We start from the raw sequence: 13,701 nt of genomic DNA on the forward strand, positions 1-13,701 counted from the left end.
TTTGGTTTTGTTTTCCATTTCACTCATTTCTCTTTTACTTCCTTCCTGCCCCTCAAGAAGAGATGACAATAAATATGCCCCATCACCTGCTTCTCCTGATCAGAGGTGGCAGCTCCCAGAGCCTCGGGACAAACCCTGCACAGTCCATGGAGAGGAAAGAGCTGAGGTGGATGGAACAGGGGGGAAACAATGGGTAAAGCCCCAGCATCTGATCACCTCCTGAGTTGCCCAATGCTCCCATCAGCCCTCCTGTCCCCCATCCACCTGTACACCCATTTACATACACCCATCACCACCATCACCACCAAGGCTTTTACATTTAGGACAGGTGGAGACTTTTTCCACGTGTAATAAAACAGTACTGCTAATTACGATAATAACAGCAAGTGCTAGCTGTGCTCTGCCTGCTTAATTTCCACCTGCTATTTATTTTCAGTTTGATGTGGTATTTGCTTCCTGTCATGCATTCTTGCAAATCATTTCAGCGCCGCCTTATCTTGCCTATGTGGTTCACCCAAGGAGTGGCCGAAACGTGGCTCTGACCAAGGGTGTCACCAAGGAGAAGTTCCTGTTCTTTTCAGCTCCTGTAAGAAGGGAGAAAAGAGAAATTTCTCCTTTCCCCTTCTGCCTACATCTTTGCAACCCATTGAGCTGCAAGGATTTTTGGCCAGCTACAAAGCAGCTGCTCTTCATGGTCATGGAGGGGTGTTGGCACAGCTGTAAGCCCTACAGGGATGCCCAGATCAGGTTAAGGGGCTTCAGGCTTATTGTTCTTAGGTAATATTTCCTCTGAAGCTTGGAATATTGGTGAAGGGTAAGAGATGCAATCAATAAAAAGAGATATACTCAAAGCCTGGGCATCACAAGCAGCTCAATGCAAGCCAACAATTGTATCCATCACATCCTCCCCAGACAGGAGCTGGTGGGTCCTTCTCACGTCCATCTACAGTGGCATCGGGTCCCTTGCATCCAACTGCCCCCATTTATCAAGTCTAAATGGCTGACCCCATTTCCCTGGAGGCTCAAATCCAAAAGCAGGACACAAGGCATGCTGGGCAGTTTAGTTGTGTTATGAGCTTTTATTTAAAAAGCACATTTATACAGCAATAATTTCGCAGATACAAACTTTTCATTTTGTATTCTACAAAAGTCTTTGAATATTCTTCTCTTTACAAAAATGGAACATTACAAAAATACAGACAATTTAATATGATTTTTTTTATACAAACGTCTCTAATTGTAGTTATTTTCATTAAAATATTACTACCACAGAACTACAATATTTTAGTCGACTATAAAAAAAATTAATTCAATGCTTCTTTAAGCAGCAAAATGTAAATAACACAGGTCAGGACACAGTTTATAGTCATAGTGGATATATCTAAAATTGTTTCAGAAATAATATTTTACATAGTTAATTTTTAAGGTTTTATACATTATTTATATAATATTTATATATAAAAAAAATCATAGCTTGCTATAGTTGAAATGATAGGACGGATTCTGTACGAAGGATGTGCAAATGGCCATTCTGCATGGTTTGTGTGATCCCTTTGCAAACGCGCTCTGTGAAAGGTCTGCAAGCCAAAAACTTGTGGTTTCTGGGCAAAAAAAAACCCAAAAAAACAAAAAAACTCCTACAAATCACAATGGATAAGAGGCACGGCTGGCTTCCCACTGGTGTCACCAAGCAGAGCACCAGGATGCCAATGGGAGAAATGGGGGATGTACAAATGGACCGACACCCAGGCTGGGATGAGCTGCCCAGCAGCCCATCCCAAAAGGGCAGAATTCAAGGTTCCCCAGGACTCAGCCCTGAGGTCATAGTGCGAACAGGTCTCCAGCCAAGCCACCATCACGCAAACCATGAGCACGCAGAACTCCTGCTGTCATTCAGAGAGAGAGAAGGGCCGGGAAGCAGAGGATGGTATTTTCCATTTTAGGGCCATTTGCAGCTGCTGCGCACGCCTGGTGGCTCAGGATGAAGCCTCGCTAGGAAGCGAACGGGAAGGAAGAAATGTGGGTTTGTGCTCCAAGGGTACATTTGTTCAGCCTCGCCGCGCATCTCAGGACTGCTTGTGAAAGGTGCGTGGTGTGAACAGAGACCCTCCGGAGATCCTTGGCTGGGCAAGCTCCTTCTATGCTAAGTCACAGTATAGAAAAGAGGAGGCAGAAACAAACTAGCATCCGAAATAAAAAAATAGCAACTCTTACTAACCAATCCTGGATCTTGACTCAGTGCTGTTTCTCATATGTAGTGCTATATAATTTGCAAGTTGTTTGGTTGTTTTGTTTTTTTCCTTGCCTGCATTAGAAATCTTCATCATCAAAAATAATAAAAACAACCCTAAGATGGCCAGCTTTCCAAAATCCCTTAGTGTTCTTTACGCTATGAACAATTTGGCGTTCACTACAACATGAACACTCAAACCAATTGCACATCCAGAACTCCGGCACCTCATTGCTTGCTCGGCTTTTTTGCTGGGTGTTTGTTTCTCACTGTTGCTTTTCTGTTGATCACCACCACTCCTTTCCTCCCAATGTCGCGAGTTGATAAAGACCACAGAGTAAGACTTTACCGGTCGGGCAAGAAAGTCTCTCCCTACATTCTACTGTCTGATGAGATTTGAGAGCAGCAGGTAGTTGCTGTCAGCAGTCTTTTTTTTTTTTTTTTTGCAAAAATAAAAAATAAAGAATAAAATACAACACCAATCCGATTGCTCAAAGGTCTACACCATGTTGTGATGGTTATTGCGTTCGATGATGTCCACAGGTGAGAGGATCTCCTTCCGGATGGGGGGTGGCGGCAGGCAGGTCTTGGGCTTGGGTTTGAAGAGGTCAGAGACATAAAACACCTGTGGAAACAAGAGAGAAGGTAAGGTTGGCCATACTGGGTGATGCTTCATTCAACAGAACACAGTTATTTAGGTTCAAACACCTGCTGTGCTATTGAATTCCTATAGATAGCCCTTTGAGCTCAAGTGCCTGCTACCACCCTTCCTTACAAGATGGAAAAAAGTTCAGGCAGCACAGAACACAGTAAAAACACAAACCATAGAATGGCTCAGGTTCAAAGGGAACCTAAGGATCAAAGTCCAACCCCCTGCCACAGACAGGGCCACCAACCTCCAGAAATGGATGGTTCAAATGGATGATGGATCCATTTTATTTATCACTTTGTCATCAGTGAGAGTGGTACCCCAACCTCAGTGAATGGGGTGAAAAGCCAGGAAACAGATACACAGCTCACACTCACAAAAAACAAAGGTCTCCTCCACAGCAGGCCAGCCTGACTCATGCTGCTGTTTTAGTGTTGGGATCAGTGTGAAACAACACATTCAGGCAGAGATCAGGTAGGCCTGAAAAGCCTTCAGATCCAAGCTGGGCTAAAAACTACATGCAACAAACCCACAGCAAGCAATGCTCTCCTCTTGTCCCTTTCCCCACCCCACAGGGAAGAGAGAAGAGGAGGAGCCGTTCCCAACAAGTGTTTCCTAAATATCCCGTGATGTCAGCCTTCTCCCGGATGTGAAAAGGCAGCACTTGGCAATTTTGGGAGGCAGCAACACAATAAGAAACAAAGCGCTGGGAGGAAACTTCCACATCCTCCTTTGGCAGGCGCTGCACAGAGCTTATCAGCACTGTCGCACCAGGGCACCTTCTTCTGTGCCAAACCCCAGCCCCAGGCCGGGAGGAAAAGGACTCAAACACTGCAGATGCTCCAGAGGTGATGAAAGGCAACGAGGGCTTTTCTTTTTGTTAGCTGGTACCAAATCTCCAAACTTAGGTCATGCTTCTGCCAATCTGAATTTGCTGGCTCCATCCCTCAGGCGATGTCAAAGCACCAGCATTTCAGAGCAAAGTGTGAACAAGTGAAGCCTAAGCCCCGGGAAGAGCAGCACGTTTTGCTGGGAAGCTGTAGGAATTAACAGCATATCTGACTTTTCTCCCACAGAACTCACATGCAACTTCGAAACAAGATAAATCAGGGGAAAAAAAAAACCATGAACGATATCAGATCGATGCCTTGAGGTTGATAATATAGGGAAGGAACTAAGATGTTCCTCTGCTTCTCCACATTTTCTTGCTACCCACAGCAAATCCAGTTGTCCTTGGAAACAGCTTCTGCAAGTCTGTATCAGCACAGGCAGATAAGGAACTGAGCTGAATAGACACCAAACCTGCTATAAATGGCAATTCACTCCTACAGCCGTAGCTGCGGGGTCAGGAAGCTCAACTGTTGTTTTTCAGTTTTTATTGCTTCATGGAAACGCACGGAAGGAGCTGACAGGCAAAACAGCTCTTTTCTCAGGGACTTGTTGGTATCTGGCCACAAAACAGAGCTGACAGAGTCGCTTAGGGGGCATCCAAGCAAGAGTGACTGCACCTCCAGCTCCACTGCAGAATCCAGCGGGACCTACACCAGATCACAAGCCTGGATCTGGCCTCCTGCTGCAGCATCTCAGTGTAAAGGCATCTTGAATTGCTCTGGCAATGGTTATCTGCTCAGCTGTTAATAAGCGTAAAACCCCAGCTCGGCTGGCTTGCTGTGTTTCTGGTGCCAGTTGGTTTGCGTGCCCACCTCAGAGAGCTGGATTCAATCAAAATGATGTCCAATTTCTGCACCGACATGGCCATGACAAATTGATTTACGGGAGGAGATGGCTCTGTGCAAGAAGCACATGGGGATGACGCTGAGTCTGGTCCTTGTTTTAGACAGGAATGAGATATGGGAGAGTGCTGTCCTGCATATTTCAGCTTTCACTGTGCTGCTCGCTGCTTTTCAGGGTGTAATTCAGAGACTGGGTAAGAGTTTTCATTTCTTCTTAAACTGCATTTCACTTCAACGTGGCTGGAGGTTATACAAATACTTATAGGAATTATGAAACATGATCTTTTGGGGTTGAAGCAGTGTTAAATCCTCCTAATGTCTGAAATGATTTACACCAAGAAAAGGGCTAATAAACGTGCAAAGTTTTTCACTTGGATTAGTTCCATTTCCTGTAGAAGGTGCTCTCCACCCATAAAGAAAACTTGACAGCAGAAGACCAAGCGTCTGTTATACCAAGCAATTTAAGATGTTATGTTGCTACTTAACAGTTCATATTCCTTTTAGGTATACTGAAGAAGTCCGTAATCACAGACAGAGGGGTTAAAACAACCATCCGAGCAAACCAGAGCAATATCAGGAGCACATCCTTCCAATGTCTGCCCTTTTCTCCCTCCATCAGAAGAGATGAACTATGCAGCACATAACAGGCTGCCTACAATGCAAGCAAAAAACTATTTCCATTTAAGCAGTCCTCATCATATTTCACCCTGGAACTGAGTCTGAATGTTTCATCAGCTGGAAGTGCTTGACACTAATGTCTTCTGCTTGTTATTTCAGGCACTGGAGGACCAACGCGTCTGCAGCAGCACAACCTGGATTTAAGTTCTGGCAGACCTCGGAGGTGAAACCCACAATTGGTTTCTAGCAGAAATTATAGCCTGATAACTATGGTGTTTTAACAGCCATCATCAGACGTGCTCCTGAAGGCTTTGCTGTGGGAATAGAAAGAGCAGCAGGTCCCTGCCTCCACTTCAGAGCATCCTCCGCACAATCACACAAACCCAGAGCTGGGAAAGCACTGCCAGGGCACTGCTGTGACCTCCAACCACCCAGGGAGCCTGCAGTGAGGCTTTCCCAAATGCTGTCTCCAAAAAGCATGGAAACAAACAAGCTGGGAAGGGCAGTGCCAGCAGATCCATGTCCATCCATGAAGCTCCCAGGCAGCTGCTTCCGATGCCTCGACACAGGAAAACCAGCCCAGCCCACTGTGGCCTCCCCTTCCCAGCACAGCCTCCATCTGTTGGGGGAAAAGGCCAGATCTGCTGCTTGTCCCAGCCAGGAAGCACAAGGATGTCTGCACTTAGCATCCGGAGAGCTGCTGCCTTCCTGACACCGTGATCTGGCCATTATCCCACTTCCCAACAGAGACACATGGAGGGGTGACCACCCCCAGTAACAAGACTCAGTGATGTGCACTTGATGTCTGCACCTACTGCGTGTCCTGGAGAGGTAAAGACTCCCAGGATGGTAATATTTCTATGAAAGATAAAGGAACTGTAATGCTGCTTCTAGCAGGCAGTAAGCAGCAGCACATCACTCTGCTGGCTTCCTGAATGAGACACTGGCACTAGGCAATAGCCAAACCCAACAACCACTGCTCAGCAGGTTAATAACGCTTCAGAATCAACTTTCTAGCAATGCCATTTTTTTGACTTGGCTTTGGATTGTCACCAGTGAGTGAAAAGAACGTGACTAACCTTGTTTTTCTCCTCTCAAAATAAAACTTTAGCAATACTTGCCTCCAGGTTTGCTTTACTTTTACACCAGTTCAAATAATAACAAAAAACAGAAAGCAGTAAGCTGTTAAAACTTTGGTTTGGGGAGTTGGTACAGAGATGTGAATGACCCCAGCCCCTTTGTTTCTGCACAAGGCAGCAGCCCTGAAAGCAGCTGTCCCCCCAGCCCCAAGCATTCCCATCTGTCACTTCCAGTTATGGGGCTTGCAATCAGGGCACTGCTCTGAAAGTAAACTGCATGAGAACAGCCCTGGCTGCCATGGACAAGCAGGAGCAGCTTTTGTTAACAGTCTTCTCAAGAGCCTTACTGCCACAACAAGAAAAACAAACACCCTAACACAAGAGAAGGGAGTTGCTTTGACAGGGGGTAGATGCAGCAGCGCTGGTGACCCCTAGCTGTGTGTGCCCCCCCATATAATTGCCTCCACTGGAGCAGGACTTACCACGCAATAAGCCACCAGGGCTCCCTGTGCAAAGCCTGCCAGCACGTCAGTGGGGTGATGCTTGTGGTCTGACACACGGGATAGGCCGGTGTAAAACGCCATCATGATGAGTGTGAATTGCAGCAGGGGACGGAGCAGGCGGGCGCCCTTCCACGTGAACCTGGCCTGCAGATAGAACTGTGGGGAAGAGAGGAGAAACAAAAAGGTGGTTGTTAATTTGAGGCTTCACCTGCAGCAGGGAGGAGGTGGGGCAGCTTGCATTGCTTTAATACAAAAGGGAGCGATGCTTTTGCTGGGTTCCCTGAAACCACAAATAACTTAACACCACCATTTACGTACTGAAGCAGAATTAATGGAAAGATGATACAGGGGAAGCACTGCATTAGTGGATTTAGCATGTTTGGCTGTTGCATAAACATTATATTTACCCCTTGTTTGGAAAGAATAAGCAACAGGCTCTTCAGGGGAAATGAAACATCATGTCCTTGGAACGGAGCAGGTGCTCCAAATTACCCAAACTGTTGTTAGCAAATTAGCATGGAAGAGAGCAGTACCAAAACAGCTTGGTGCTGGCTAACAGGCATTATAATTCTGGGGGATAATTCTGCAAACCAGTCAGAGCCTGGGAACAGGGCCACATCCCTATAGCACACTTCCTACGCCATACAATGCAATGCAATGTCCATGCAATGCAGTGGGATGAGCTGTAGCTCTTGGGTTCCCACAGCACCCCATATATCTGCAGCCTCCTGGGCTGAGTACCCCTGCACTGGGCTGCTTGTCTGCTCTTTGAAAGTGATTTCTGTGCTTGGGTCAAAGATGAGTCTTCAATCTCTTTAAAAGCCCCCCAAAAAAACAAACAGCATTTGTTGAGTATTGTTTCTAATGATACATAATATTGCCATGGGTTAGGCTCAAGAATAATTCTGGTCCAGGATGCAGTGCAAAACTCAAGTTTCCAATATGCTGTTGCAGAGCAAAAATAGGTCTGAGTATTTTATCTTATCAACTGTTACTCTTAGTTCTATCAGGGAGGTTTGAAACCTAATATCTTCCAATACCATCATATGATTCTATGATCTTACTTCAGGCTTTGTCCCACCAAACCCTTTAAGAAAGGGATTTGCTGCTGGATCAGACATTCATCCTTTTGCACAGCTCAAGCTTGGACTAAGCAGGTAAGTCATAGTTGACAAATCAAAGTATCAATTGAAAATTAGCAATGAAAAGCACAGAATTTGAACCCACAAAGTAGGTAGTTTTTGAAGTGTGAAGTAGTTAAATAGTTCTCTAAATTAAAGGAAAGCACCAAACCTGAGTGAGATCTGTGCTTTGGATAAACTGGCATCAACTAGATTATATTGAGATCTCACATTTTCTTTAGAAACAATCTCAGAACTGCCCAGCCTCTGCCCTAGAATCCTCTGGCTCTGTTACCTCCTGCTCCAGGCACTGGCCAAAGAGGTCAGAAACCACTGAAGCGAAACACATTTACACTGCAATGTCCATTCCCTCCCTTGCATGCCACTTGCACACCATCCCCACTGAGCCTCATTGAAACCAGCCCAGGAGTTCAAAAGTTATCAGAATCTGCAGGCTGCCAGGCAGACAGACTGATGCAGATGGTGGGGTCACCCCAGTCCTGTTTGCATAGGAAATTGCACTAAAATGGTACAAGGGTTTGTTTGTCCACTGATTCACTCCTTCCACAACACAGCCCTGGGTTGTGCAGCTTGTGCATATTCTATTAGCATTTATGAAGGCAGAGCAGCACTGTAGTGCAAGTGCTGGGAGACATCAAAGCACCCAGTGCTAATTGACACTCACTTTTCTTTTAAAATCTGCTTTTTTGACTATCTGAAAGCTAAAGTCTTCTAGATTTGGGTGGGAATGGGGCTGGATGGAACCCTTCCTAGGAGGGGATGCAGAAGCAAGACCACAGACTGGCTCATCTCCTCCACAGCTCATTACAAGGCAGCAGGAGGGAGGAACAGAAGCCACTGGAGCAGCCTAGAGAAGGGGTGGATGAAGTGAAGTGAGGTCATGTAGAACACGAGTTATTTGGAGCTCCCATCCTCTGCCTGGCTTCTGGCAGGGGCTGAGTTACCACAGAGCAGATGGCTTAAAGGACATCACTTTACTCTTCTCCTGCCAGGGAACTTCCAAGTCTCGTCAGAGTCAACCCACAGCCACACACAGCCCACTGGGGGAGGAGTTGGCATGGGACATAGGCTGAGAACATCACCTCCAGCCTCGTGGGACTTTCTGCCACCCAGACATCCCATCCTGTTCACACTCTCCCCACCACAAGTCTGAATTCCATCAACCATGTCCCTTAGTCACTCTAAGGCTTCCTTCTGGGAAGCAGCTGGGCTTGTTCCTGTCCTACAGTTACCTCCTTCTCCAGCCCTACCTTTTCCAAGAGCAATATGGGGTAAAAGCCCTCAAAACCTAAACTCACCCCTGTGTAACACCCAGCCCTGTCTGGGCAAAGCCAGAAGGAAACACTGCAGAATCCAGCTTTTAGCACCAGCTACAAGGACAGGAGGACCAAAACCTCTTAGCACCAAATGGAAGAGCTGGTTGCCTCTCCCACCCTATTGAGAATCACCTTCAGTCCAGCAATGCAAGTCACACCTCAGCCCTGGTCTCTGACATAAAACCACCTTAATCCCTTACTTAGGTCATTACTAAGCTTGAGTCCAAGTCCACAACCACCATGGAGTTCCCTTCACACGTTCACATCATCACTCAGCAGCACAAAGACACTGGGGCCTTCTCTGTCCCTCAGCAAAGCCATGGTTGTGCAGACAAAAAATCAGCAACACCAAGGTGTGTGTCAGGTCTGGAGTTGTGCACGTAATGAGCTATTACAGACCTCCTTCCTCAGCCTGCTATAAATGTGAATTATGGGCTCACTCAGCCAAGGAGCAACAAAGCAAGGAAAATTAAGACAAAGAGGATTACCCAAGCAGAATTTCCCCTTCTACATTTTTATACAAAGGCCCGATGCTAATTTCATATTCTTGGTGACAGGGAGGCTGCAAGAAACAGCCCTGGATTCTCAGTGTTTATAACCAACACTCGAGAGCTTTGGCTATGCAGCAAGTGCCTTTCCATGAGTTTTCTTCCCCAAAAACCTTCCAGGAGTTGGTATGGATACATATTTCCCTATTGGGAACTCATGACCAAACCAACCGTGTAGTCTGGCTACAGAGCTTGATGCTAAAACAGGGCACTTGCCACTATGCCAGGCAATGGGAACGCCATGGTCATCCACTGCCCCACTGCTCCTGCCCAACCATGAGCATTCTTTGCAGATCTAATACACTCCAGCAATGATAGACTTGGCATTTCTCCCCACATTTCTGGGGTTATTTCTCCCCACAACAGCATTTCTTAGCATTCTTGAGGTCTCCTGTTAGATTCTACTTGTATCATCCCTGTATCCCACCAGGGCATCCAACACACTATCCACCATAAACTTGTTTTGGAGCAGGGGATTACGCACGTCCACACATCACTGATGAACACATACAGCACATTTTGAACGCAGCTCGATTTCAAGTGTGGAGTGATGTAGTATCTTTTAATAGACCAACTAAAGCTTTCTGAACCCACAAAGTCCATTAGGCGGGATGAAGGACTTAAAAACATCATCACGCAGAATGAGCTGCAAGGGCAATGCCAGGAAGTGACTTATCCCTTAAAAAATGAAGTATTGTTTAATACAGAGCTTGTGTGTTGCACTTAGGACACAGCTGAACCTCCGCAGCATGCACTCAGCCCCACAAATGCCCTCAAAATACCTTTGCCACCACCAGTGCCCCAAAGCTCCCAGCCAGTTCTCATAGCACCACCACCAACCTGCTGCCACAACGAAGCTCTGCCATCTGTAACAGCCAAAAATTCACTGAACTGGGCAAGACAGCAGGGTTTAATTCGCGCTAAAGAAAAACCCCCTTGGGCCAATATAACCAGACTTAAACCAGTAAAATAAAATCAGTCTTAGGGGAACAAAATCCCTCCATGGGGATGGATAAATGCAGCAGATGGGGAGAAGAGCAGCGGCTGCTGGTTGCAGTGCTCCCACATGAGGACAGGCAAAGGAGATCAGAGATGGCTTTTTGCTCCAAGGCACAGCCCCCAGAGTCACACAGGGGCACTTTCTAAGCCTGTTGCATAGTTGAAAGTAGATCAGGCAGCAGGCACTGGTGCAAAGCTGCATTAGAAAATGAACCAGGGTTTTTTCTATGTGTTGCATACATGCTGCAGTTCTGGGGTCTCCAACATGCCCAATACCACCAATGCCCTCCAGGCACCTGCATTCCCATTTTAGATATTGCTTTTTCCAAACCTTAGAAATTCCAAGTTAGAAGGGAATCCCTAAGGATCATCAAATCCAACTCATGGCTCCACACAGGACCCCCCTAAAAATCAAACCCTATGTCTGAGTACATCATCCAGATGCATCCAGGAGCCTCACTACACTTGACAGAGCCAACAAAAACCCTCTCAATTGAGGATCATCAGCAGACTTGCTCAAAACACCTTCTAGCCCTACATCCAAGGCATTTATGAAAGCATTAAAACAGAGCAGAGCCTAAAACAGAGTCCTGCAGAACACTGCTAGGAATTGGCCATCCCCTGATGTAACTTCTTTTACTATAACCAAAAGCTGGCTTTCCAGAAAGAAAAAAAACCACACAGGCCAAAAAACTAAACTGGTGAATCAGAACAGTCTGCACAGTGCCCTTCAGTAAACAGGTTGAGTTCCAGCAGCTTTGGCCAAAGCAAACAGGTAGGATGATGGGATGGGGCTGAGCGCTGCTGGGGAAGCCCATGTTTGTCCCCTACTCTGAAAGATGCTGCAGGACACAATGCTGAGCAACAGGTGAAAGATCAGGCTGGGCTTCCAAGAAGGCCTAAATCTTAAAACTTAATATGAATTTGCTATGTATTTGGGGAAATAAATGCCACCAACTTAATGTGGACTGGCAGTACTTGCTGTTTCCAGATGTCAGGCTTGAAAGCCGACTTATCTGCCTGCTTGCAGAACACACTAAATAAATAATTGCCCCTCCTGAAGTAGTGCAAGTGATGATTTCCAAACTCAGCTCGGAAAGTTTTGCAGAGGCAGGACAGGAGGGCTGAGCCTCCTGCAAAGCATCACCACGTCAGCTCCAGCACTGGGGGATGCTCACCCACATTGCCACCCACTGTGCTTCGGGGCTTGCAAGTGGAGCTGGAGCCTTTGGAGGGGTGCTCAGTGCAGAAGGAAGAGCTATTTTAGTGCAAGCAGTGATTTTTGTCAGTGGAGGGGGAAAAAAAAGCTGTGGCATGGAGCTGGTTTCTGTTTTATTTTCTGCCCTGTCCTCCCCACTCTGGCTTCTGGTAAGGGGAATGCAGTGGGAGCAGCCAGCTTCTCCCACAGCCCATCACCTGGCTGTGCTTCAACCTCATTATTGTAAGTCAGCTGGGAGAAGGAAAAGGACGAATTGTTTCCCAAAAAAATCCAAAGAGTTTCAAGAGTTGGGGAAAAAATGTAGGGGGAACAAAGGAAGAATTTAATACCCTTCCCCCTCCCCTTACACTGCCTGGAAAGCTTAGTAATTAAATTAAAGAAACAGCTCCCAGCCCAGGGAGGGCAAATCCAGGGATTAAAAGCCAAGAGGGAGCAATGGTAATTTATCTTTTCAGAAGGGAAAGTAAAGAGATGGGGGGGAAGCACTGCTCAGAGATAAATAAGAGTTCATGGTTAATGTTTTTACAAGCGCAGCGCTGTTTCTTTACTTGCCAATCTGAGCTTATGGGAGATGGAGGGCACAGACCTTGAATGGAATCTAAAGACTTTCTACTCACTATTATTTTTATGCACAAATCACTATCCAAATCATCCCCTCCCCAGCCCCAAAACCTTCATGCGGGGTCTTTGGTGGGGACTGGGGGGTGGTACAGAGAGCAGCCCTGCCAGGAAGCACCTTGGCACGCAGCAGCAGCAGCCCCAGCCCCACACAGGAAGGGCAGAGCCATTTGTCACCGACAAAGGGAAATACAGCCCAGCCCTCTGTTCTGGATCCGGCCAGGCAAGCTGCTTCACCTGCTCTGCCACCCCTAAAATCAGCCTTCATGCCTAACAGAGTTGTGATCGTGCATCCACCCCCAAGACCAACGCAATATTTTGGTACCCTCCAAATGGTCCCCAATGGAAATCACAGTTTGAGGTGAGCAAAATAGCTCAAGTCATCCACAGGGTTTATAGAACTCAGATTTAACTGCAGACTTGGCTGCATTCGAAAGGTGTTCAACCCAACTATAAACTGGGAGTCTCCATCCCAAATAACACCACAGGGTCCAAGAGTGGGATTTTTCCACCACTGGCATATTTAGACTCTTGTTTTATCCTCCAGTCCTCATCATGTCACTACTGCTACTGAATGTGGGCGAACACCTTGAGTGGGGAACTGGGGTTGAATCAACTGAGGTCACTTACCACCAAATACAGCATGGTGTAGAGGGAGAAGGATGCATGCCCAGAGAAAAAGGATTTCCTGCAAAACAAAGCAGGTGTTAAGAACCAGTCACCACAGCATTCTTATATGAAACTGTAACATTACGTATGACATGATAACCTGCCCACAGCTACCACCAGGGTGCCAAAGCAGAGGGAATCAAAGCCCCCATTTTTTGAGCTATGAAAACCCTGTTATCCGCCCCGCTCGCTCCTCAGGCTGAAAATGAATGGAGGGACAGGATGCGTGCATTGTTTGTCCCTTCCTGGTCTATTCATGGGACAGCACAGTTATTTCCAGGACAGCACGATAACTCATCGTCTCGCCTCAAATAGCCAGGAAACTGTAAATAAATGGAAAGCAAGCACTTCCCCCGTTGCTTGATTACAGCACTCTCC

At 46.6% G+C, this 13,701-nt stretch overlaps 1 protein-coding gene and 1 long non-coding RNA gene across 4 annotated transcripts in view; one reads left to right on the top strand and one right to left on the bottom strand.

Moving 5' to 3' along the window:
* Positions 1–6,346, top strand: part of LOC146759071 (uncharacterized) — a 35,039-nt gene extending 28,693 nt beyond the window's left edge. Inside the window, exon 2 of the long non-coding RNA XR_014932884.1 lies at positions 5,390–6,346. This is a non-coding gene — a long non-coding RNA (uncharacterized LOC146759071). The remainder of the gene's footprint in view (positions 1–5,389) is intronic.
* Positions 1,060–13,701, bottom strand: part of PLPP3 (phospholipid phosphatase 3) — a 41,542-nt gene continuing 28,900 nt past the window's right edge. For all 3 annotated transcript variants that reach the window (XM_015870679.3, XM_085511835.1, XM_085511834.1), the window contains exons 4-6: positions 13,285–13,342; positions 6,792–6,968; positions 1,060–2,855 (exon numbers count right to left, since the gene is read on the bottom strand). In XM_015870679.3, the coding sequence (XP_015726165.1) occupies positions 2,730–2,855; positions 6,792–6,968; positions 13,285–13,342 (361 nt within the window). In that variant the 3' untranslated portion in view covers positions 1,060–2,729. The remainder of the gene's footprint in view (positions 2,856–6,791; positions 6,969–13,284; positions 13,343–13,701) is intronic.

The sequence above is a fragment of the Coturnix japonica genome, chromosome 11 (genome assembly GCF_054131305.1).
Source record: "Coturnix japonica strain WE chromosome 11, WE-NBRP24, whole genome shotgun sequence".
NCBI lineage: Eukaryota > Metazoa > Chordata > Aves > Galliformes > Phasianidae > Coturnix > Coturnix japonica.